At 47.9% G+C, this 25,836-nt stretch overlaps 1 protein-coding gene and 1 long non-coding RNA gene across 5 annotated transcripts; both read left to right on the plus strand.

Annotated features, from left to right (window-relative positions):
* Nucleotides 1-1,065: 1,065 nt before the first annotated feature.
* Nucleotides 1,066-24,607, plus strand: SPHK2 (sphingosine kinase 2). Of its 4 annotated transcripts, none has more exons than XM_080978694.1 (6): nt 1,066-2,047; nt 2,359-3,047; nt 17,841-17,990; nt 19,486-19,580; nt 20,184-20,299; nt 22,124-24,607. In XM_080978694.1, exons 2-6 carry the CDS (start codon nt 2,624-2,626, stop codon nt 23,136-23,138), a joined length of 1,800 nt encoding a protein of 599 aa, XP_080834820.1. In that variant the 5' UTR covers nt 1,066-2,047; nt 2,359-2,623; the 3' UTR covers nt 23,139-24,607. The 4 variants fall into 4 exon arrangements, with proteins under 4 accessions (XP_080834820.1, XP_080834822.1, XP_080834823.1 ...); XM_080978696.1 differs by having other exon boundaries at nt 1,066-1,478; nt 1,881-3,047; XM_080978697.1 differs by having other exon boundaries at nt 1,066-1,478; nt 1,898-3,047.
* LOC308461639 lies at nt 3,054-8,775 on the plus strand. Its single transcript, XR_013978931.1, has 2 exons — nt 3,054-8,373; nt 8,420-8,775. It is a non-coding gene; the product is annotated as an uncharacterized lncRNA (long non-coding RNA).
* Nucleotides 24,608-25,836: the final 1,229 nt, after the last annotated feature.

The following is a 25,836-nucleotide window of genomic DNA, read 5'->3' on the forward strand; positions in this document are numbered from 1 at the left end:
ATCCAACGTGAGCCTATGATGGAGGGGCTCATGGCATTATCAACCCTAAAAAGTCTTGCTTCTCCCATAGCCACAGCATCTCTCTCTGCCTTTCCAGGCTGCAGCGTTTGCCTCCAGTTTCTAGCTCACATAACTCAGCTCTCCACTCTGCCCTTTGGTCTTTCTAACGGGAGGGGGGGCACTCTTTGCCCTCTGGCAAAGATCCACACCCTTCGTCCTTCATAAAGACTCCTCTTTAGCAAGCCATTACCAGGCTGGCCTGGCTATTCCAACAACTGAATCTGTGCTGGATCCAGAAATTAGAAGGGGACCCAGGCATTTAGCCTAAATCGCCCCCACCCCTCCAATTCATAACAACATGAATAGTGTATATAGACTAGATCTTTCAGGTGAACTTGTTTCATCAGCAATGTCTGGGTGAAGTTGGGGAAGCCAATACGAAAATCCCTTGAAAAGCTGCTTGAAAGAAGGATGCAATACGAGGACGCCCCTATGGAAAGCGACTTGTTCGACTCATTTGGTGCTCACGCGAAGAGAAGCAACAAACCAAAGCCTGCATTCCAGTAACAAAGATGGCTGCTATCGTCGGGGTGGGGGGGTAGGGTGTTAAGTCCTCGCGCCTTGACCACTTCAAAGATGGTGCGAATACGTGAACTACCGTGAGGCGTACCCTGTCCCTCACCTAAGATGATTTGCTGCACGTCGAGCGAAGCCTTAAAACTTCGCCCGCGTCCTACATGGCCGCTACGCCTTCCTTTCCCCCTGGCCCGGACTGAAACGCCATCCTTTTCACTTACTAAAGATGGCCGCCATTTATTATGGAAATAGAATCAAGTCTCTTTCTCGCTGTGACCTTGCCCCCACTACAAAACCCTGCGACCTCTCCTTTCTTCAAAACCCGGCCTCCTTCTAATATTACGGCTCCCTTCCCTTAGTGAAGATGGCCCTCTCCGCTGCCTCTCCACACCTTTGCCCTGAACAAATATGGCAGCCTCCACCCATTGCCACCAATGCCGCCGCATCTGACTCGCCGGCGGGCAGGGGCGGCATTCCTGAATGGGCCGGCGAAAGGCCTTGTCTCTCTCTCATAGGCTAAGGGCGAACTCTCCCCGCCCCCTTTCCACCCGACTCATCCCTCCCCCAAGGTAGAAAACAGAGCACTTCCTAGTTGAGCACGAGAAGGAGCGTGGAGCTGGGAGAGGCAGGAGGGAGCGAGCGAGAGGGGGGTGGCGGGCGGGCGAAGAGGAGAGCGAACAGGAAGAGGATGGCAGGGAAAAGGAACTGCTGAGCGGGGCCGGGGACCGTCGCCTGTCAGGTGTCGGAGGGAGGCGCTCGAAAGTGCACGGAGCTGCTGGTTTTCCTTTATTGCCCCCATCCCCGCCGCTTTCTCTTCCAAGACTCTGCTCCACCGACTCCAAGCAGGCACTGATTCTCCTCAGTGTAGTCTTGTATGCTTTGGACAAAGGCGCCAAGTGGGGGTGAGTTGGGCGCCTCGTTTTTTGGTGTGTGGTGGTAGGGATACTTCATAGTCCCGCTGCATTTGCACTACGTTTTTATAGCACTTTAGAAAAAAAAAGCCTTTCTTTCCCGTCCTTTCGATTTCATTTATAAGCTTGTGGTGGTGAAATGATTTGTCTTCTCTTGCCCTCCACTCGTTTCAAATAGTGCTGTTAGGTGGTGAAGGCGATATACAATCTGGATCATAGCTTAAGCTCTTTTAAAAGCTGAGCTGCCAAAGTATGCTGGTATGAAATGCTAGGCAAGTCGTTCTTTTAAAAAACCGACAGCCTCCAAACCTGGCCTCTAGCTCAAGTCCTAAAGGCAGCCTTTTCCAAATAGTATTTCCACATTTCTTTTGCTTCCTTCTTTTTCCTCCTCAGCACCATCACCTGAACAGCTAAAACTTCTCTGGCATCCTTTGTTAAGTTGTTGGACTTGGGATCTCTTCCCAGTGAGAGCTGCATATCCTCAGTGACTCATTTGGATTCATGAGAGTCTCATTGCTGGGACACCTTCCGGACTACATTCTTCAGCTCCTTGCCTGAAGGTGAAAATCATATTATTTGAAAACACCTGAAAAGTACTTGTTTGCTAGGGAATGCAAACATTTTTTAAAAACCTTTGTTAGCTTTTATCTCATTTCTCTCCCCTGGTCTTTACACAGATAGCAAGGCTTCCTTTTTTTCTTTCTTGTCCTAAATCTGTAGTAGCTCAGACAGGTTGATTTTTGGTCCTGTAGGCTTTTGATGTGGCCCTGCCCTATAGCATTCTTTTTGTGAAAAAGCAAGAGGAGAAAAGTGTGTGTGTATACACTTCCCCCCTTTAAAACTTTTTGTTTGTTTGTTTACTGACACACAGGATCTTGCTCAATGAAGAAAGAGAAAACCCTGGGAAACGGTTGGGCAGCTTGAGCTGTGGAGGAAGTATCTTGGTTTAAAGGGCTGCATGAGCCACTTAATCTACTAAGGAAATGAAAAGATTTTCAAATCCTCTTCTTTAAATCTGCTGCTTCTGGGGGAGAGGTTAAAGGGAAAAGGTTCGGTTGCAGTGAGTTGCAACCAGCTGTTGACAGGCTTAGCAAAAGGTGAAAAGCAAAACTGCAAAGCTGGGGCTCCGTAGCGAGATGAACATGTTTTTGGGGGCATTCGGGGAAGGCTCTGAGACTCTCCTACATGGAGAATTTGGTGCCCACCCCCCGAAGGGGACCCGCTATGCCCTCAGCCTCACGCAGACAGAGTTGCATATCCAGCGCCTGGTGCCCAAGCCAGATACAGATCACCGGACGGTGTTGCAGCTGATTGATGTGGTGGGCTGCCACACGATGCGCAGCCACACAATTGCAAACCAGTCAGCTTTCTTCAGTGTCTACGCTTACCCGCTGAAGAAGAGGAAGGTGGCAGTGAGCTCTGGGCGGGTGCGGCAGCGGACTGCGAGGACCTTTCAGGTGGACAGCGCAGAGTGCTACGAGGATAACCTAAAAGTGGCTGAGAGGTGGGCAGCTGCCATCAAGTGCCTGGTCTTGGGGATCCCCATCTCGAGCGAAACAGGTAAGGGATGCCCTGCACAATCCTTTGAGTGTTGCTTCTTGCCTAGAGAAACTATGAGTCCTCGCTGCTTACAAGTGGTAGCCTTTCCTAGACTCTGATGCTTCACATTGTAGGTGGGTTATCACCAATTTTTTTTAATGCTTCATCTATAAAATCCTTCTTGCTTGTAGAAAACTGACCCATCAGGGAGGTGTTCAATGCTAGCCCTTCCCCTGATATGCTCCTCCCCACCCCCTCCAAAATAGGGAAGTTTTTTTTAAAAAGCCCCTGCCATGTGATTTTGCCATATATGTAGAGTTTGTCTAACACTCTCCTCCACAAAATCAAATAGGTTTACTACCGTGTCTCTGCTCCTAATATTGTCTTCAAGAACTCAGGAGACCTAGATACCAAAATCCCTTAGTTTTATCATGTTTTGTCTATCCCCACAATCTCTCTCTTGACTTAGAGAGCTGTTGGACTGGTTGTGGCTGGTAAGGTTTGTGGTCTGAAAGATCTGGAGGATGCCTGGCTAGCAAAGGCTGGCCTAGGTGGAGATATCCTGGAGTCCATCCTCCTAAACCAGTAATGCTGGCAGACCCTCCCTATGATTCTTGGAACCCTTAGCTTCTGCAGTATTTTATTAACTTATTAAATGAGATACTTACTAAATGACCCAGCTTATCTTGCAGGGCAGAGGATTATAGTACTAAACTTGTACATAACATGAGAATAATTGTAATACACAGAGTTTTGTAAGATTCTTGCCTCTGGCACCACTGTAGTTTTTGGCTTTATAGAATGGGGTGTGTAGGGAGTTCATAACATTAGTTGAAAGGCGGAGATGCTCTGAAAGTGCTCTTGCTGCGTTCTGTTCAAATGAAGTTCCCCCTCTTTTTCCCTCTGTCTCAGAGCAGGGGTAGCCAACGTGGTGCCCTCCAGTGTTCCTGGGCTACTGCTCCCACTCTCGCTGACCATTGGCCATACTGGCTGAGGATGGTGGGAGTTGGGAGTTGAACAACATTTAAGGGGTAAGCTCATGGGCAGAATAAGGTCTGTACGTTTGCAGCAGAAGCTGGCAGTGCACAGCGCAGATTGCCCAATGTCTGTGATGTCACAAACTCGCCTGCCATCAACCTCGTCTACACCAGTGTAACTTCTAAAGTGGGTGGTGCCTTTTTTAAAAAACAAGAATAATGAGATGATAGAATGAGTTTTTAAAACAATAAAAGTGGTGCTGTCAAATTATCATTTATCACCCCCCCGCCAAATCTTTCTACCTGAAGAGCAGGAAGAGGAAGACAAGACTGATAACTGAACCCAGCATTTGATTTACACATACTTATGATGTAAAAGTGGATGGGAACCATGTGGAGAAAAATCTCCCATGACTCCTTTAAAAAATAAAAATAAAGACTGCAGTTCCGTTCATGCTTACCTGGGGTAAGTCCCTTTGAACTTCAAATGTGCTTATTTCTGGGTAGTGTATAGGACTTCACTTACACAGGCTATGTCTGCATACACCTGAGATAGTGGCAGGCTGATTGTGGGACTGGCTTTTCCTGTGAGGCAGGGATGGGACATATCTGCTTTCTATATTGCTGAACTCCTCAGCTCCCATTATCCCTGACCTTTGACCAAGGCTGGCAGGAGTGTCGGGAGCCCAGCCCTGTGCTGTTAGAAATAGAGCTCTGGAATCTTCCGTACCCGAAATCCTTGGTGTTTGCTTTCACTTCCCCGATTAAGGACGCGAAAATGCATTTTGCTAACATTTCCTTCAACTGATCATATTCCGATGTTTAGCTAAAATGCATGAAGTGAATACAGGACAAGTCATACCTTCCAGCCATCTAGATGGATAAACACCAGTTACCACCATTCTGCCATGTGCTGGGCTGGGTGGGTGTATGTGTGTATTCATGTGTTGCCACGCTCATTTTCTGGCTGCACCCACCACAGACATGCTGATTCCAGATGGGCTTTTCCCATCTGGGCTCTTCTGCCTGAAAAAAAAAAAAGTTCAGCACCTCTGCTTTAATTTGGCCCGTAAAGAGAACCCAGGGCAGGACTGTGTAGATCTCAGATCTTAGTAGTTTCCCTTGAGTTTGGTGGGAGTGTGAGTTTAAGTTGGCAGGTGGTCACCTGGGACATTCTTGAGAGGCTCCCAGATCTATTTTTCGCTCTGGACACTGTGAGGTGGTAAATGCAGTCCCACCTTGGCCATGTCCCTAAGCGTTGAAGGCTTGCCCTCCATTTGCAAGGGGGACGACGACGAAAGGCTGCAGTGGGGGTAGGTGGGCCTGGAAGCAGTGTTCGGAATTAGCCAGGGGCATTTTGGCCTTGGCTAGCAGCCACTTGAGACCAAGTGACTATGCCTGGGTGCCAGGATAGTGCCCGACATCTCCACTATCTGGAGGTGCATGCTTGGGGATCTTGATTGATTTCACAAACTAATACCACATCCTGTAGAATTCTATCAGTTATATTTTATCTGCACAGTCAGCATAAATTTCAGGAACTGAAATGCTTTTTCTGTGCAGCCTGAGCAGGAGCAATAAATGACATTATAGTTAATTGTTGTTACTTGTCTTCACCTGCCCCAACCCACTGTCCTGCTCACAGTTGTGAAGAATCTCCTTATGTTATGAATGGACCATTAAGAAAAAGAGGTCGGAATAGGCCAATATATATGTGGGCTATCCCTGGACCAAGTGACTTTTCTTCTTTTAATTTCTCGAAGCTTTTAGCCTAGCTCAAGGTTGTCATCTGAACTAGCCAGATGTTTACTTGATAATCAATCACAGTCAGTCCATCATTTGAAAAATAAGACTTTAGCACCATCTTGCCCCCAAATGACAACTAGACATTCCGTTTTGGCTACTGTAACCTTGGTTGAAGGAGCCATTTGGTGCCTAGCTTATATGTCTGAGTTTCTAACCCTGCCTGGAAGTTAGGAAAGAAAAGCAAGTGGGGCCAAGGGAGTGGCTGAAACATTGCTTTTCTCCTCAACCTGTCAAAACTTTACAGATCTTAGCCATTTGTCAGGGCTGTGCCTCCTTTACTGCAGGTTTGGCAACTCTCGTATGCTTGTGTGTTTGTGGCCTTGTCTTCAATGTGAATACTTGCTTGGTTTCATTTGCGTTGGGCAATCTATTAAACGGGATTAACAGCATAATATTTGCCTATCTCCAGGGCAGCTTTCCTTCTCTTGCAGTGCGTTTGCTTTCTCTGCTGGGCACAGGGGAGAGGGAGACTCCTTTGTCCTCCATCCACTAGTCTTCTCACTTGCCTGCAATGCAGCTCCTTTTCGCCTTTGGCTACCCAGGCTAGTGCTTAAATACAAGGCTGGTCTGAAGTGGTACACAGTTCATCCTGCCCACGTTGCAATCTCTTAAGCATTTCGTTCCTACCACATGCTGGTGCTTTTGTAGAGTAGGCCTCCTTCCTCTTTTACAGGGGTGTGATCAGGAGAGCTGAACCTGAGGCATCTGTGTGAAGAGGACCCCACAATACAAGATGGGTGCTTTAGGACATATTTCGTGTCTATCCCGTGGACTTTACATATACATTGAGAACAGGCATGGGAATCTACTATGTATTTTGGAAAGCATTTGGATTTCACTTAAGATATTGTAACCAACTTTGGCATGATGATTCCTGAGGTCAAGGAGCAGGTTTTTATCTTATGTATGGATATAATGGGTTGCCATTTTGAAGCAAGATGGGGGATGGAACCTTTGAAAACCACTGTTTTTAACCACCTATTTTGAAACTTCACTGGTAGTTTACTTTATTATTTTTTTGGTTTCTTAGAATTCCTGAGCAATGCCAGACGCAAGGCTGCTAGTGTAAGACAAAGCCCCAGATTAACCTCAGATTGGGGGCATAGGAAAATGGGAAATGGAATAAGGACCTTATGGAATCCATTCAAGCAGGTGTGAACTCAAACCTTGACAGGGGAGTGGGGACCAACCTAAGCATTTGCAGAGTATCTGTTGGAGGAAGGGAAAGGGGGAGGGCACCATTGCTGCCCACTGCAGAGCCCCTCCCCCATGCCGCCATGCACCCTCCTTGTGTGCTGGTTAGACCTTCTGTTATGAAAGGCATCATAATAGAAGATTGGAGATCTATAAAGAGGATTAAATGTGTGTGTGGGAGGGTGGGTATTTTGATTGTGCAGAGTTGGCAATCTGTTCCTGCCCGAGGCGCAGCACACCTGGACCTTCAGCCTATACAAATAATACTACTGGGGGTGAAATTGATCAAACAGGCTCCAATGCACGATGTTGGATTGTGCAACCAGACTTCATATGGCACTGTTCTTGGTAATTTAGGTATACAACTTCTTGTTGGTGGACTACTTGTTCCAATAACGGTTGCAATGAGGGATATTAAAGGGCAGCGTTCCCTCCTGAGTAACCAAACGCTTTTGTCCTGGGTGCTGCTAAGGCCTATGCTCTGCCATTGCGGACAGTTGGCCAGATTTGGTTGAAAAGAGGTGAAGTTTGCCACAGAAGTTCCAGGAGAAGAGTTCTCAAGTGAGCGTAGTTCATCTGTTTGAGAGAAGCTGGGTAGGCTGAAGAAGGTGGATACACAATGAAGTCTGGAAGACATTGAAAAGAGGCTCACCACTTCAAGGCTGTTGACTGTCCTCCACACACACTCCTGGTTGCTGTTGTTGATGGCACTGTTAAAAAAAAAAAAGAATACTAGGTTGCTTGACCTGTTGACTGTATAGCCAAGCACTTAGGAAACCAAACAATAATGTCGCTGCCGGAAGGGTTACAGTTAGTATGAGGAACGGTTGAGAGCCTTGGGTATGTTTAGCCTGGAGAAGAGAAGACTGGGAAGTAAATATGTCAGTCATCTTCAAGTATATGAAGGGTTGTTCGTTTCATGGAAGATGGTTCCATAGCTTGTTTTTCTGTGACTCCGGAGGGAGGACGCGAACCAGCAGATTCAAATGACAAAGAAAGGAGATTCCAGACAAACTTTAGGAAGAACTGTATGACAGTAGGAGCAGTTTGACAGTGGAATGGACTACCTCAGAAAGTGGGATCTCCTTCACTGAAGGCTTTTTAACAGGTTGGATAGCCAGCTGCTGGGGATCGTTTCACTCTTGATTCCTGTACAGAAGGCAGCTAGACTAGATGAGCCTTGGGGTCCCTTCCTTCCGAGTCCACAATTCTGCGATTTTAAACCCACTGCGAACGGCCCTACAAAATGGCGTTCAGCCTGGCATAGCTTTGAACTGCAGAAGCCTTTCCTTTGCATCACTAGCAATGGTTGTGGGGACCAATTCAAAAGCTGGGAGTTGCTCTGCAAAAGAGGCAACTGAAAAATTACTGCAGTCTCTAAACAGTTTGCCACAAGAGATTTCTGTGGGACAGCAGGCAAAGTGTCAGCTGGGGAAAGCCACAACACCATTTCCAAGGAAATTACATGATAGCATGAAAAATATGTTTCCGAAGTGATAGGAGCAGAAGAAGAGGCCTGTTGGGTCAGGCCAGTGGTCTGTCTAGTCAAGTACACTGTTCTCACAATGGCCTGTGAGAAACCCACAAGTAGCACAAACACACTCCCCCTGCCTCCATGGTTTCCAGCAACTGGTGTTCAGAAGCACTACTGCCTCAGAGTCAAAGCAGATACTTCCAGTTGTATACCTAGATGGGCAACCTGTGCTCCCCCCCCTTTACCTATTATGAAAGTCTCTGTGTCATTTTAAATTAAAGTGCACAAGTTTTAAGTACTCCATTGTTTTTCTTTCTTGCTTGCGTAGTACTTTCTGCTGCTGACACTTAATTGCAACACTTAACATACTGTATTAGTTTTCTTCACTGCGCTGTGATTATAACAATTGCACCTTTCTATTTTAATATTTCTCACGTGAACCGGAACGAAGCCTGTGCAAAACTGGTTACTGAGCATTGATTGGCCTGAAGCTGGAACCACTTCGGCTGCAGCTGAACCAGAATGGAAAGAAAATATTTAGTGGCTTGATCCCCTGAAGTTGATATTTTAGTAGGAGGGGACTCTAAACACGCAAGTGGAGAAGGACACATCTTCATTGCCCCCGCCATTTAATACAGCCTCTAGGCCTAACCTGGTGCTTGGAAACTCAGTGTGTGTGAAAAGCACTTTGTACTTAAATAAGACATCATCTCTTTTCCAGTTCCTTGTTGCTGTGTGTATATATATCCCTCTTTGTGTGGCCTCTTGTGCTGAAAAGCGTTACTAAGATGCAAGCTTGCATTCTTAAGGGATTTCTGCTTTTGTTTGTGTGTGGAACAGGCTTCACGATGCCCTCATGATGATTAGAGGTCTTTAAATCTAAAGATTAAGTTGATTTTTAAAGAGTAACAAAATGGTTGCCTTTCATCCCACTTAACATGGCAATAATATGCCCATCTCCACAGTTCCCTTGCAGGTGTTGTTGGACTGCAACTGCCGTCATCCTTGACCATTGGCCATTCTGGCTGATGGGAGCTGTAGTCCAACCGTGTCTGGAAGACTCATTGGTAGCACCCATGAGTGCTGCTAGGTCAATGGAGGCTGAGAAGTGGCTGGCCTCAGCAGACCAGAGAGGAACGTCAGGCAGCAATGTGGATAGGTGGCCTGGGAATGAATGGGACTGAGCAAGAGATCTAGAAGGGAAGATGTGATTGTGGTAGCAAATAAACTGTGAGAAAGACTATGAATTGTGGGAGGCCAGGATGTTCCAGCGTGGATTCTGATGTCTTATCACTGTTCAGAATTGCACCTGGTTGGGAACAAATTAACATTTACGTGACTTGTGTGGGGTGGTTTTATCAAAGGATGTGATGGAATCCAGGCTGCATATCTTTATTACTGTGAGAGTGAGAGGTATCTGTCTGTCTTTTTTCCACAAGTGTGCCAAAAGCAAATAGGAAAAAGCTAACCACTTGCTGGAGAAACGCCAAAACCATCTTAACAAGTTCTGCAGGGGCACCTGCCAACTTTTAGAAATGGGAAAGACTTACGTTGGGTCTGGTCAATGTTCTGGCTCTCCCTGTCCAGTGTCTGCCATGAGCTGAAGATTGGCCTTGGCTTTGCCAAAACAACTTCACAGCTCACTTGAAGGGGCCTGGCAGAATTAGTTGGTATGATTGGGAACTTCTACATCAGGCATGTCCAACTCCCAAGAGACTGCGATCTACTCCCACTATAAAAAAAAATGGCAGTGAACAACTTTGGAAAGGCAAAGTTGAGATTTTTTTGGGGGGGGGGGGAGATCATTCAGGGTCAGGAGATCGACCTGTTGGACAGGCCTCTTCTACATGCACGGCTGTGTGGGGGACCTTTGGCTCACCAGATGTTGCAGAACAACAGCTCTCAACATCCCTGTCCCTTGACTGTGTTCTCTGGAGCTTGTGGGAGTGTAGGCTGCTCTGATCATTTTGCAAGAGAGTCAGGATATAAATTATTACTTATGAAGTGCTTAAGGGTGCAATTGTACCCTTGAATTACGCCAGCTGAGGCATATAGGACAGGGGTGGACAATAGCTTGTTGCTCAGGGCAGGCATAGGCAAACTCAGCCCTCCAGATATTTTTTTTGGCCTACAACTCCCATGATCCCTAGCTAGCAGAACCAGTGGTCAGGGATGATGGGAATTGTAGTCCCAAAACGTCTGGAGGGCCGAGTTTGCCTATGCTTGGCTTAGGGAGCCGCATTCCTTTTCTGTGTATGGTGTGTCCCAAAACAGTGGGTTGAGAATGGCACAAGACCTGCCTGAAGGGTTGCCTTGATCCACATGGACTCGGGGATCATTATCGTCCTGTGTGTTGAAACTCCTGGGACTATTTCACCATCATTGTGAGTGCTTTCACTCTCTCTGTTGTTCATGGGCACAAAGTTGGCCCATGGGCACAACACAGTCCTTACGTAATTCCCACTGGCAATATTTCCAGGAATGCTGGAGGACGTCTCTTGCGTTATTACTCTGTAGACCCTATTTGCATTTTCTGGCTGCATGTTGTTGTTTTTCCCCTCCTCTGGGAATCGGGACGGGCATCAGGGGTGGGCATTGCTGGGTTGCTGCCAAGAGCCCCACCCTTGTGGTGCCCTGGTTCTGCAGCAGCTCCTGCTTTCTCTGCTCCGAGCAACTACCCATAGCAGGTGGAGGGAACCTTTGGCCCTCTGGATGTTGAACTACAACTCCCATCAGCCCCAGCAAGCACAGCCAATGGCCAGATCCTAAGAGTGAGGAAATGAAGCAGCAGTTCCCTCTTGCCTGTTGTACAGATCATGGTTGTACAGCAGTGCCTCCTCCTCCACCAACCATAGATAGCCGTGCCCTGGCTAAGCACACCTGTCTTTGTTACTGTAATGTTTGAAAGGACTCATTTTATTGTATATTTTAATCATGGGTTGCTAATGATGGTTTTGCATACTTTAATTCTGAGTGTTTATACTTCAGTGTTTGATTGGGATTGTTTTCTTTAGGTTACTCTTTGCCTAGCTGGCTTTTCTACATTGCAAACCTCTCAGAAGCCGATTTTTGGGGCACTTAAGTGATTTTAAGAAAAGGCACTGATCCTTCCTGCAGGCTTCCACAGTCCAGGGATGAAGACACCCCGGGCCCAGGTGTCAGCACCTGGCATTCTCCTGCAGCTACCTGGCTCCAGCCCCCTTCCCCCCCACCCACAATTGCTGATCCCTGCACTGGGAAGGAGGGCACCCATGCTAACTTTCCAGCAATGGCTCAGAGCACTTGATATAGTTTGTTTCGGGCTTCTTTGGGTAGCCACATCTGCCACCCAGTAAGGTCGCAGCAGCCAAGTTGCAGTGGTGACAGTGACAACACACACAGCCAAGGGCCTCCTTAAACCTGGACAAGACATATTAGGGAGCCAGGGAAATGAATAAGTAGTTTCTCACCAATGTTTTGGGGCTGTGTTTGTGCTGAGTAAGCACAAACTACAAAGAAACTGCAGGAAGCAATTCTGTTTGTTATTATGTGTATAAATCACACCTTTCATCCAAGGAGCTCCCAGTGGGGGGGGGGGGTGTGGTTCTCTCCCTCCATTTTATCCTCACAACAAACCTGTGAGGTAGGTTTAGGCTGAAAGACGGTGACTGGCCCAGAGTTCACCCAGGAAGCTTTGTGGCTGAGTAGGGATTTGAACTCTGGTCTCCTAGATCCTAGTCTGGCACTCTAACCGCTGTGCCACACTGGATGTCAGTGCCCCATTGCTGATTTTGCCTAATGTCTCCCCATCCTTTACTCAGAGTCTCTTGCAAGGAAGCCCTGACAGATTAGGTCGTGTAACATTACAAACTTAAAGCTGTTTTCCCCACCCCAAAGTGTGGCACTTTTTATTTTTCTTCCCCCGCGGCGCCCCCAGAATAAATGGCAGCTTTGCAGAAAAACAGCAACAACAAGCAGCCACCTTATATTTTGGACTATCAGTGCCTGTTAGCCACAGTGGTTTCATTTTTTACCTCCACTGTCAGAGGCACCATTCCTCTCAATACCAGGCGCTGGGAATCACAAATGGCACGAGTTGCTGTTGCTCTCATGTCCACCTTGCAGGCTCAGCTGCGGTGAGAGCAGGATGTTGGAGAAGATGGGCCATTGGCCTGATTCAGCAGACTCCAATTGCGTTCATGCAGAAGTGTACAGCTAAGTAATTTTTGTCTCTGGACTGAACAGAGCCTGTAGATGGCCTTGTAGAGTCCTTCACTCCCTTCAGAACATGGTGACACAGCCTTGCTTCCTTTAGCAGGTGTGTGTGTGCGCGCGTGTGCGCATGCGCTACTGCCCACCCAATGGAGCAATGCCCCCTGGGTCTTGAATCACCAAGCCCTGCCCTGGTGGCGCAGCAGGTGGGCCGGCAAAGGATAGCCAGAGCACTCCTCTGTGCCCAGTGTAGAAAGCGAGTCTGCCCTTAAAGGAGAACAGTCCCTTCCTGCAACACCCCAAGCATGGTAATGTAGTGGCAGGGGTGGCCAAACTCTCCATCCTTCCTCAGCCTGGATTGTAGAGATGGTAACTTTCCTGGCCTTAATAATAATGCATTAATAATAATATATTACTTATAGCCTGCCCATCTGACTAGGTTGCCCCAGCCACTCCTGGGCGGCTTACAACGTAATAAGAACACAGCAAAGCACCGCACATTAAAAAACTTCCCAATACTGGAAAAGTTGTAGTAGTAGTTTATCTCCTCAACATCTGATGGGAGGGCGCTCCACCGGGAGGGCGCCACTACCAAGAAGACCCTCTACCTGGTTCCCTACAACTTCACTTCTTGCAGTGAGGGAACCACCAGAAGGCACTCGGAGATGGCACTTCTATCTATGCACATAGCTCACAGTGCAACCTCGCCTCTCATTACCCTAAGCAGTCCGGATCTCCCTCATGTGCCACGCATGTTATGCGCTCTTTCATCCGTGTCCCAGATTGCAGTGCAGGTGGCTTTTCGTTTCATTCCCCAGAACCCTGTGGGAGCCACTGAGGACGGAGCCAAGTTCCTGTTTTCACAACCCTGCCTCTTCATCAGCAAGGCCTCCTCGCAGATTGCATTCATTCTCAGGGCAAAACATTCCCATGGGTATCTCCTGCACGTGCCTTTCCCACTGTTTTCTCATAAAACTGGATACCTGTATGCATACTCTGCCCTCAACACAAGAAGGAAGGGGAACAAGTTGCTGCTATCATTTCTTGTGAAGCATTTTTCTCCCTGTGGCCTGGCTCACTTGGGGGCATATAGGCCTCCGGCATTGTTGGACTACAGCTCCCTTAATCCTTTACCACAGGCTGCGCTGGCTGGGGCTGATGGGAGTTGGAGTCTAACGACGCCAGATTCAGGAATGCTGCTTTACCTCATGAGAGCTAGTCCTGACCTTTGGGCCCTCAGAGAACAAATTTTTCTGTCTTATTATGAGTCCCCTTAGCCTTCTTATCTTCAGGTTAAACGTGCTCTTCAGCCTTTCCTTGTAGGACTTGTTTTCCATATCCCTGACTATTATTTTCCATTAGACATGTTTTTATTTGTCACAAAGGTTGGCCACGCACAAAACCCTTCACCTGCAGTCCACATATTCTACATATTTTACATATTCTTGATTTACCTGCCCATTGTGGCTAGTGAAAAGGGTCAGTGAAGTGGGCAATGCCTCGCTTCAGGAGTGAGTTATGCCCACCTCTTAAAGAGGTCCTCCCTGGACCCAGAGGCTTAAAAAAAAGGGGGGGAGCTCCAGTCCCTTATATTCTTTATATGTAAGATGCAAGTTTTTAAAAATGCAAATTCCTGGTCAGGTCAGGTGGATATTAAATGGAATCAGAGAAGGCACTGAGGGAGGATTTAACTCTCTTCTGCTCCCCTGTCAGCAGCAAAACTATTACAACAGGGAGGAAATTAGAATTGTAGACTTGGAGGGGACCCTGAGGTCATCCAGCCCAACCCCCTGCAATGTTTAAATTGCCTCTCGCAGTTTTGACACCTAATGGCTTCCCCTCCCCAAAGTATCCCAACGTTGTGAAATTTGGCTCAAAGGAATACCCTAATGAATGCTCTGTCTCTACATCTCTTTAAAGTTCATCTTGTTCCTCTTTGTATTGAAATGGGCACAAGCTCTTCTCGTTGGGTGTTCCCTCCAGAATTATGAAAGGAGTACAAGGTACCCGAAAGTCTTATGAAAGCCTTGCGCCACTGAATGCAGCTGGCCGCAACCTTGGCTGCACAGCGAAGTGCTACCTTCATTTTAGGTACAGCCCAGAGAGCGTTTGGCCTCCCGCTCGGCATAACCAGTTATGCTCTGTGGGTATTTCCAAATTAGTATCTGCCTTCCAAGATGGATTAGTTATTTTGGAGCCTCAGGCTGCAGAGCTTCCTTCCTTAGTTATTAAGGCTTCCTGCCTGCCTGGGTGCTTTTTTATCTCATGTGTTTTTGCCCTTGGAAAACTAGCGGGAAGTCTGTAGTGGTGGGGATTCCCATTTCTAGGTCACAGCCTCATGCCAGGAACAGTCAGCATTTCGAGATGATTCCGGCGGAGACTGTAGAGCTACACCATCCTTTTAAAAACACATGGTTTCCCCCAGAGAATCCTGGGACTTGCGGGGTTGTTTTTTCCCCTGCCACAGCATTGCAGCCCTGGAGCCAAAGCCAGCCTGCTACCTTCTTCTCAGCCAGACTTTCTAGTTTAGTTAAAAGGGTTCTGGGAATTCTAGTTCTCTGAGGGCTGAGCTACAGTTTCTTTGCTTTAAATGTATGGTGTGGCTCGGGCTAAGAGGAAGGCCCTGGGTGTGCAGGTTAGCAAGGGTTGATACTCTTGTAAGGAATGGCTTTAAAAAGACAAACAACCTATATAAGGCACCTATATAAGGATGAGGAGGAGTGATACTTCCCCCGCCCTGAAAGCTAAAGGTGGCATGGCAGCTATCATTAGTCATGGTGAGCAAACACAGTTTTAATTTCTGTCTCAATTACACTATTTGTGGTTAAACATTATTTCTGGGTTTTCGATGCCCTGTAAAGGCTAGCAAAGGTGAGACCACGGTTTTTGAAAAAAGCACATAGATGAATGAAAACCACAGGAAATGATGGCTCTCAGTATCACCTTTAACTCTCCTGAAAATCTGTTTGTGGTCTAAGTGGCAGCTCCCTCCCCAGAGTCAGCTGCATATTGCAGTACCATAAGAAGTCACTGTAGAAACAAGTGACTTTAAACTAGAGGCCACTGCAAATATGAGCTTTCCAGGGTGTGTGTGTGTCACAGTGAACGTTATACATCCCAGTGATGAACAGAAAATGTGTCTGGGATTGCCGGTTAATGTCTAAGAATACATGAACGCTTTCAGCCCCACCCATGAAAACTGGAAATGGTATTTGTGTGAATGTCAGCATCCACCCTTGTTTCTCTTGTGGTGCTCACTGGGGCTACACTGTTTAGCAGATTAAATGTTCTACATTAGTAGATATTAAAAATAAATAAATCTGTTGATCAGGCTCAAGTGGTAGCAGGTTTGGAAACAAGGTCAGCCAACCTTTAAAAAACATGGTTTTTAAAGAATTCTTTATTCCTTTGTAAGAACTTGAATAAAAATAAAGTTAAAAATACATCACTTTGAATAAACAGAGGGAAAGAACAGACCTAAGGTCCTTTAGACATACAAGATAGCTGGTTTGACTCAGCTGGGTGGAGAATGCCTTATAAAAATGTTATTTTTTTATGTGCTTACTTTGACGACGTTTTCATCCTGCCCTTCCTCCAAGGGCCTTGTACTTCTTCCACCTCCATTTAATGTTCACACCAACCCTGTGAAGTAAGGTGAGATGGAGTGAGAGTGACTTGCTCAAGGTTACATGGTCAATTTCATGGCCGAGTGAGGATTTGAACCTGGGTCTTTCCAGCACGCTAAACCCCTCTGTGACACTGGCTTGAGAAAACAATTTTTTACTACAAGTGCTTATGGAAAAATCATGGGTGGAGGCTGTGCCATTGCAAGAGAAGCATTTCCTGCTTCTTTTGCACCAAGGAAGGCTTGCTTCTGCTCAGACAATTACATAGATCAACTATCAAAACAAAGAAAGCATCTTCAGAACTATTGTTTTATTCATCCAGGTAGACGGAATCAGTTCAGACTTGGTATAATTTATTGACTAGATTTCTTTGATCAGATTTCCACTTTAGTTTTCCAGACATTCACAGCAGGCATCTGGGATCAGCAAGCCTCCACAGGCAAAAGCTAGCAACGACCACAGTTTGGGCATTTGCCTCCAATGTACAGTCGTACCTTGGATCCTGAACGCCTTGGTAATCAGACGTTTTGGTTCCCGAACGCCACAAACCCGGAAGTGAGTTTTCTGGTTTGCGAACATTCTTTGGAATCCGAACGTCTGACGGGCTTCCACGGCTTCCTATTGGCTGCAGGAGCTTCCTGCAGCCAATCAGAAGCCATGCTTTGGTTTCCGAACATTTTGGAAGTCGAATGGACTTCCAGAATGGATTCCATTCGACTTCCAAGGTATGACTGTACATTGTTAGGGCATGAACTCCCAGCTACCCATGTCACGTGGGAATGCACACTTGCTGTGTGAATGTCTTGCAGTGTCACGAGCACTTCTGAAATCGGTTTTGTGGTGTGTCTGTCAAATGTGTCATGCAGATATTTACTTATTTTTATTTATTAAATTTGTATACCGCCCTCTACCTGTAGATCTCACAACATAAAACTACAATATAAAAAACACAAAAGATATATAGACAAAGACAACCCAATAATCCCCCCTTCCACAACACACTTAAAAGGGCCTTAGATGTCAATCAGCCAAAGGGAAGGGTTGAAGGGAAACGTTTTCATCTAGTGCCTAAAGTTGTATGATGAAGGCACCAGGTGAGCCTCTCTGGGGAGAGCATTCCACAAATGGGGAGCCACTGCAGAAAAGGCCCGTTCTCGTGTTGGCCCCCTCCGGACCTCTCGTGGAGGAGGCACACAAAGAAGGCCTCAGAGGATGTTTGCAAGGGCCAGGTAGGTTCATATGGAGAGAGGAGGTCCTTGAGGAGCCAGCCCCCTCCCATGGGACTGGACTCCTATTGGCCCCAGACAGTGTGGCCAGTGGTCAGGGCCGGTGGGAAGTGGAGTTCAACATTATCAGGAGGGTCAGAAGTTCCCCAGATCTGTAGTAATGTGTGAAGCTGGTCCTTGATGCCTTAATAATAATAATCAGTAGCAGCAAAGCTTTACCGCACAGGCAGCTTCTTGTTTTGCACCAGCTTGCAGATGCAGCTCAAACAGGGGAAATGAAACACCTGATTTGTTCACCCTCTTCTCTCCCCTCCAACCAGAGATCAGCCGCAGCCTCCTGCCCCGTCCCCGTCGCCTGCTCCTGCTGCTGAACCCCTTTGGAGGCAAGGGCAATGCCCTGCAGTGGTGCCAGAATCACATCCTCCCCATGATCACAGAGGCTGACATCGGCTTCAACTTGATCCAGACAGGTGAGGTGGCAGCAGAAGGAAGGTGGCCTTCAAGGGGAAGGGGAATGGATGCTGTGGGGGGTAAGAACATAAGGAGAGCCAGCTGGACCAGGACAGAGACCCGTCTGGCCCAGCATCCTGTCCTCACAGCTGCCAGCCGGATGCTAGTGGGGAACCCTCAGAGCTGTGGTTTCCAGCAAATGGTATTCAGAAGTATTGTTGCTTCCCACTGTGGACGCAGAGCGTGGGCGTGAATTTGTCTAATCCTGTTTCGAAGCCATCTAGCTTGGTGACCATCAGCTCTTCCTGTGGATGTGGGGAGAGGAAACACAGCCTGTAGATGGATTCAAAAGTGGAGTTGGGGGGGGGGTTTAGACAAATTGGAGGAGGCTGGTTCTTATTGGTGACTCTGAGCCATACTAGCTCAATGGAGCCAGCGTGTTTAGGGGCAGTCTATCTTTGAATATAAGACAACGGGGGATCTACAGAAAAGGAGGGCTGCTGTCATCGTCATGCATTTGTTGTGGGGCTCTTTTTTTACCGAACTAGCTGGGCTACTCTTAAGTACTTTAGTGAAACTCAGTTAAAAATGGGAACACAGCAATATTTGGGAACAGATACTTTTGTTTACTCCTGCCAACCTAGCAGTTCGAAAGCACGTCAAAGTGCAAGTAGATAAATAGGTACCGCTCCGGCGGGAAGGTAAACGGCGTTTCTGTGCGCTGCTCTGGTTCGCCAGAAGCAGCTTAGTCATGGTGGCCACATGACCCGGAAGCTGTACGCTGGCTCCCTCGGCCAATAAAGCGAGATGAACGCCGCAACCCCAGAGTCGGTCATGACTGGACCTAATGGTCAGGGGTCACTTTACCTTTGCCTTACTTTTGTTTAAACAAAAAACAGCAGCAGTAGTAGTGGTGGTGGTGGCGGCAGCTAGGCAAGAGCCATAGAACCTGTGAGCCATAAGTTCCTGGTTGAAATGTTGCCTCAGCCACCAACTTGCTAGGCAAACAGCAGCCTCAGTCCTTCTGTACAGCAACCTGTGACAAGGGGGTAATAATCCTAGATTACGGAAAGAAGGTATGCCAAGCTTCTTGAGCACTTAAATAGCTCTTAACTCCTAAGTAATCATTAGCATTAAATGCTAGAAAGTTAAATGTATATTCATCTTCTAAATGTATAGCCTCAAAGCTTTTGATCACAGCAGCAATAAATTGTGATGCCCATTCGTTTATATTTGTATAATGTATATGTACATGCATGTATACATGCACACACACACACACACACACACACACACACACGTATGCATGGAAATATAATTTCAGCAGCAGCAATACTAATTTCTCCCAAACAGTTTGCTGTTTCCATTCACTTGTAGACAGCCGCTTAGGACAAGACATAGAGAACAGGTCAAAATCGTATCCTGGTGGTCAGCCACTGAATCAGTTTCTTCGGGTGGGAGTGTGACTTTGAATTGCTACTAATCTGTATGCTATTTATTCCTTTTCTGGCCCAGAGAGACAGAACCATGCCCGGGAGCTGGTACAGAACATCAACTTGGCTGAGTGGGATGGCATTGTATCCATTTCAGGAGATGGGCTTCTATATGAGGTATTGTTCACAAAGTGCTAGCCAAGGCACTGGCCTTCCAGCCTCCTGGAACCTTCCCCTTAGGCTACTCACTAGGGTTTATTCCTGTTACTTGTCTCCTGAGTTGCCCTTTTGTGCTCCCTTAGAACTGTGGCACATAAGACCCAATTCATTGCTTTGGGGCATGTGTGTGAATGTCCTGGTGTACTTCTTCTTTTGAATACTGCATCAAAAAAGCCTGACTCAGATTTTTGCAAATTAGAGCAGTGAAGAAAATGCATGATAGGCTTTGGTGCCCCTGTTTGGATTTTGAACTTGTTATCTTCAGGGACTTTCCAGGGCCCAGAACCTGCGACTAGAACCAGGCCTAGAATTCCCCCCAGCCCTCCCTTTACAAGGCACGTTGCTGGAATGGATCAAAAGCGGAAGGTCCAGCTGTCTTTACAGAAGCTTCTTTGCTCTCCCAGTTCCTTAAGTGAGAGAATTTTGGGTTTCTTGGATCATGAATTTGCAGACTGCTGTTCTTGGCCCCCCCCCCAAACACCCATCCCATTTCCTGCATTATTAGGATTGTAAGTTATGAATACTTTCCTATCTCCTCCTTCCTTCCTTCCTTCCTTCCAGGTGATTAATGGCTTGATGGAACGGCCGGACTGGGAAGAAGCCATAAAAATGCCCCTTGGTATTCTCCCTTGTGGGTCTGGAAATGCAGTAGCTGCAGCCATAAACTTCAGAGCTGGGTAAGTGGGAAAGCTTAATGGATCTGCTTAGTCCACCACCTTGCTTATTTTTTTTAAAAAAATATATTTAAATTTGTATTTGTTGGTACCAAAGTTGCTTCATATTGCTGTTTTTGGGTTGTGTTTGCACTACGAAAGCTTTCCTACAAAGAAACCGCAGCAGTGATTGTATTATTTAGTACAATTTTTATCCCACCTTTTCCTCCAAGGAGCTCAAGGTGACATGCACACAATTCTCATCCTCACAGCTTAAGCTGAGAGGCAGTGACTGGCCCAAGGTCATACAAGTGAGCTTTATGGCTGAGCGGGGATTTGAACCTGGGACTCCCAGGTTCAGTACACTAACCGCTGCACCACACGGGCTCTGCACCACACCACTTCTGGGAAGCAGGGGGGTAGGCTATACTTGGGGCTCCATCTTCAGCCGGACCTGATCTCTACTTTTGGATATGTGAAGGTGATGCATTTAAGAATCCCTGCAAACATACACAGAGTGCTGCTTCTTTAGCTAATTAGGCTCCCACTTACCTGGTACTGGTTGGCAGGGCTTCCAGGCCAGATTGCAGTTTCAGAGCTGGCTGTTCTACTTGCTGCAGTAATTTTGAGCAAGTAATTTTGCATTTTCAAGGGTAGGGAGCAAGTTGCATCAGCAGCTTGGCCAATGCTGAGAACTAATTACCGTAATCATGGTCATTATTTATTCTGCTTTCATCCTGCTGTTCCTCCAAGAGGTTTAAAGCAGGATACAAATTTTTCCCTTTTAGTCTCGAAACAAACCCTGTGAGTTATGAAAGTTTAATAAAAATTTAATAATAAACAAACAAACAAACCCTGTGAGGTGTAGGCTGAGGCTGAAGGAGAGGGACTGGTTTAAGGTTAGCCAGTGAGATTCTCGGATGGATATGGATTTGAACCTGGGTCTACCCAGGTGTAGTCCAGCATTCAAGCTACACTTGTGTCTGGGACACTTTATATTAGTCCGGTCGTACCTCGGCTCCCGAACGCCTTGGAAATCGAACATTCCAACTCCCGAACAATTGAAAACCGGAAGTGAGTGTTCCAGTTTTCGAACATTCTTTTGTAAGCCGAAAGTCTGAACGGGGCTTCCGTGGCTACCGATTGGCTGCAAGATCGACTTCCAAGGTGCACCTGTACACCACTCTTCATCCATAGATCTCAGGGTGGTTCACAGCATAAAGCTGCAATATAAAAACCACAAATGCATAGTAAAAATAAGAACAACAAATCAATATCCCGCCCCCCTTCCACAACACATTTAAAACGGCATCAGATGTCAATCAGCCAAAGGCCTGGTTGAAGAGGAACGTTTTCGCCTGACGTCTAAAGGTGTATAACAGAGCTTGCCAAACTTTGTGTTGCAATATGCTAGTGTGTCAGCTGCAGTGTGTAGGTGAGTTGCGCGAACCCTCCCCACGCTCCTCCGGGGCTGGAAAGGGGTTAATTTAACCTCCAGTTTGCTAGAAAAACTGAATTACTGTGTCACAAAATGATGCATGTCTAAAAAGTGTGTCTCCAGCTCAGAGGATGTTCGCAGGGTCCATGTAGGTTCACATGGAGAGAGGCAGTCCTTGAGGTATTACGGCCCTGAGCTGTATATATCTTTCTTCCTCATTTTGCACATGCAGCTATTGTTCGCCGGCTAAACGGAAATGTAAGTGCTCCTGTTGCCCCGTGACAGATGCAGCCTTTGCACCCCACATTGCGGCAGTGTTTGTCCCCCCCCTCTAGGGAGCCTCTCACCATTTGCTTGCATGTGCAAGTGAGCTTCTCCAACCCTGACACATTTCCCACTCTGTCGGGCAGGTTTGAGCAGACCTTGGGCCAGGAGCTGCTCACAAACTGCACCCTCCTGCTTTGCCACGGGGCGGTGACCCCCTTGGACCTGGTGTCGGTCACAACCGCGTCGGGCTCCCGTTCCTTCTCCTTCCTGAGCGTGGCCTGGGGCTTCATCTCTGACGTGGACATTGAGAGCGAGAAGTTCCGGCACATCGGCCCGGCTCGCTTCACCTTGGGGACGATGGTCCGCCTGGCCTCCATGAACACTTACCGGGGGCGTCTCTCCTACCTGCCCGCCCTGGAGGGCACTGCCCACCGCCCCATCTTGCGCAGCATCACCATGGCGGCCAACGGGAGCCTCCCCTTCCAGCACGGGCCGCTCCACCGCACCGTCTCTGACCTGGGCCTGTGCAAGGAACGCCACGCCTTCTGCTTCCAGGAGGTGGAGCCTGCCGACGAGCCCACCCCCTCGCCCAGCTCCCCACCCTCTTCCTCCAGCTTCCACTCTTCCAGCTTCAGCTTCGAGAACCTGTCGGAGGAGCTCGTGGCTGACCGCAGGGAGGCCGGGCTGCCCATGACCACGCCTGCTGTCTCGCTGTCTCCCCGGCAGGTGCATGGCCCCCCAGACGAGTTCCTGGCGCCTCTAGACCAGCCGGTGCCCAAGTCGTGGGTGACAGTGGAGGAGGACTTTGTCTCTGTGCTGGCCATCTACCAGTCTCACCTGGGAACCGACCTTTTCATGGCGCCCTTTGCCTGCTTCAACGACGGCCTCATCCACCTTTTCTACATCAAGGCGGGCATCTCCCGGGCAGCCCTGATCCGCTTGTTCTTGGCCACGGAGAAGGGCACTCACTTTGACATGGAGTGCCCGCACTTCACCCACATTCCTGTCCGGGCCTTCCGCATCGAGCCCCTCACTCGCAAGGGGATCCTCACCATTGACGGAGAGAGGGTGGAGTACGGCCCCATCCAGGGGCAGATCCACCACTCGGTGGCCAATCTAATCACCGGCGTGAACCAGGTGAAGATCACAGCGTTCTGACCCAGGATGCGGGAGCACTTCGCAGATCTGACATAACTTTTGTTCTCTTCTGCCCCTTTGCTGCAAAGAGGGACCCTGAGGCTTGGGATCGGGGGTACTGCCTGTGTGGGTAGCGGGTGAGCGTTCTGACTTGCAGTGCCCCCTCCAGCCACCCAGATGGCAAGCTGCTTAAAACCTCCCTCTGCTTTTCTAGGCCTTGGCACACACATACCATATATTCCTTTAATGAGCCTTTGGGTGGCAAGTCTTGCCCACTCCCCATGATCCTCTGCTGCTGTCCATGCAACCTTTTGAATGTTGACCTCCTCCTTCCTTCCTCACCCACCTGCATAGGCCTGGTTTTGCCAGCCTGTTTTGCATCTCCCAACAAGAAGGAGCAGCTTGGCTACAGGACCCTTGGTGTGGTTTGGGTCGAGAAGTGATGTAGCCTTTCCTCCCTTACAAGGCCCACCATCCTCTCCACCTTGTTCCTTTTTGGGGAGGCCCTTCTGTTCCACTTTTCCAACCACTTGTCCCAGAGACGGGGGACACCTCTGCGCTACCCTGCTTGCCAGTCTGGGGCAGCAACACTGAAGACTCCCATCCCTTTGCAGCTCATGGTTCAGGACCATGTCTGAAGTGACAGGGAGAGAGATGCTGGTGTGGGTTGGAGAGATGAGTGGGGCACTGAGTGGGCTGGGGAAATGCCACACCAACTTTCCTTCAAGCCATGGGACCAAGAGTCACGTCCCAATTTCTAGTGTTGTTCTCTCTCTCCACTCTTTTTGTGTCTTCTGCTGAATCACACACCTCTCTCCTGCTAAATGGGAGCCCCTGACCCCTTTGAGGCCACCCTCTCTTCCCGAACTTGCAGCCCCTTTTTGCCTGTGGTTCACAAGAAGCCACTTAGAGAACACTAAGCCTTGCTTGCTGCTCCTCGTCTTTGTACGGTCTGCTCAGCCGGGGTGGAAGCAAGGGGGTGTGTGTGTGAAAGCAGTGAGACCACTGTAGCAGGGAGTTGAATGTAAGAGGCAGCCCACAAAACACTAACTTCTATTTGACACCACCGCCCCCTCCTTTTAAACCCTTAACAGAACTGAAGGCAGCCGTTTCCCCTCCTCTCTATGTCTACCCTGGGAAGGGAGATCTGCCATCTTTCTTCAGAGTTGTGTTTGGTTCTTCGGCCACCTCTCCTTCAGAGGGCGACCAAGGACATTTAGGGCAAGGAAGGGACCACTTTCTCGACAGCCTTCTATGGCTCCTTTCTAGCCAGCCGGAGGTGTAGTGAAAGGGGATGGGACTGACCCCCCAACCCCTGCACTAATGACCTCCGAATCTGGCTCTCTCTAGGAATAAACTTGATGAATGTAACTGGAATTTTTTCTTCTTCTCACGGGTGGGGGCTTAACTTTGGTAGGGCGGTTTGTTATTATTCTTTTCTCCCCACTATGTGGGGGTTAACAAGCAATTAAAATGATCCAATACTGTAATGGAAATGTGTGTGTGTGTGCGTATATGAAATGATGTTCACCATACATGTATTTGTCTGTGTCTCTTAAGAGATGTCGAATCAGGAGATTTAAGTTGGCAAATTCCACCGGCAAAACTTTTCCCCACTTCCTCATGGGAGAAAGCCTGTATATCAAAGGTCGACCTAGTGGGTTGACATCTAGGCCAGCAATGGAGCAAAACATAATAGGGTTCCTAATTTGCTGAAAGTTCCACACTACTTCCTTTGTTCTGTCTTTTCTCTTCGCAGATTACATTGTTAAGCGTGACTATTTTAAAAGGCGGTTAGAAAGATTTGCAGAGGATAAGGCCATCATTGGCTCCTCCTCACGATGCCTCCAGTATCCAAGCCTCTGAATCCTGGCTGCTGGGGAGCATGAGTGAGAGAGTGCGGTTGTGTTCATGTCCTGTCTGTAGGCTTTCCATAGGCATCTCTTTAGCCACTGTGGGACACCATTTGCATCTGAAAAAAACAACTTTGCAATGAAAGGTGGAAATGAGATTCTTCCCTGCAGTGGACACATCAACACCATGCATTGAAAGCACCACGGAACCAATTTAAACAGTTGCGGCTTTCCGTAGTTTGTTAAGGGTGCCAAGAGGTGTTGCGGGGGGAAGGGGGACTGATCCGTAAACCATTCTGGGAATTTTAAACTCTGTGAGGGGAATAGGGACGGCCTAACAAGGCTCAGCACCCTTCACAAACTACAGCTCCCAGAATTCTTTGGGGCAAGCCATGGTTGTTTAAAGCGGTGTGGTGGTGTTTTAAATGTAAGGTGTGAATGTGGCCTAGGTAGGCATGGACTTGGGCCATTGGCTGCTCTTTGTTAACACGACTGCTCATGGTCCCGTTAGGTTAACAAGCAGTTTTTACGTTCTTTAGCTGCTGGTTTTTGTCTTCACTCTGACTGTAGCCGGAGAAGTGTGTGTGAGAGAGAGCAGGTTTTATTTACAAAGGAAAGGCCATCCTGCAAAGTTTCCATCTCACAGAAACCTCCTGAGAGCCAGGCTGTCATTTTGATCCCTGTAATCGGAGCATATGAATGACACTGTTGGGAGGCAACACAGAGACCTTTTCCCTGCCACAGCAAGGAGGGCGGCTTCCTCTCTGGGAAAAAGACCCTCCGTGGCAGTTGCTTTCTGGTGTTTAGATGGCATGTAAGGCTGACTCAGGAGGAAACTGGGGGAATTTGGGGATCCGCTGACGTTA

Source organism: Podarcis pityusensis (assembly GCF_964106645.2).
Source record: "Podarcis pityusensis genome assembly, chromosome: 13".
NCBI classification, from domain to species: Eukaryota; Metazoa; Chordata; class Lepidosauria; order Squamata; family Lacertidae; genus Podarcis; species Podarcis pityusensis.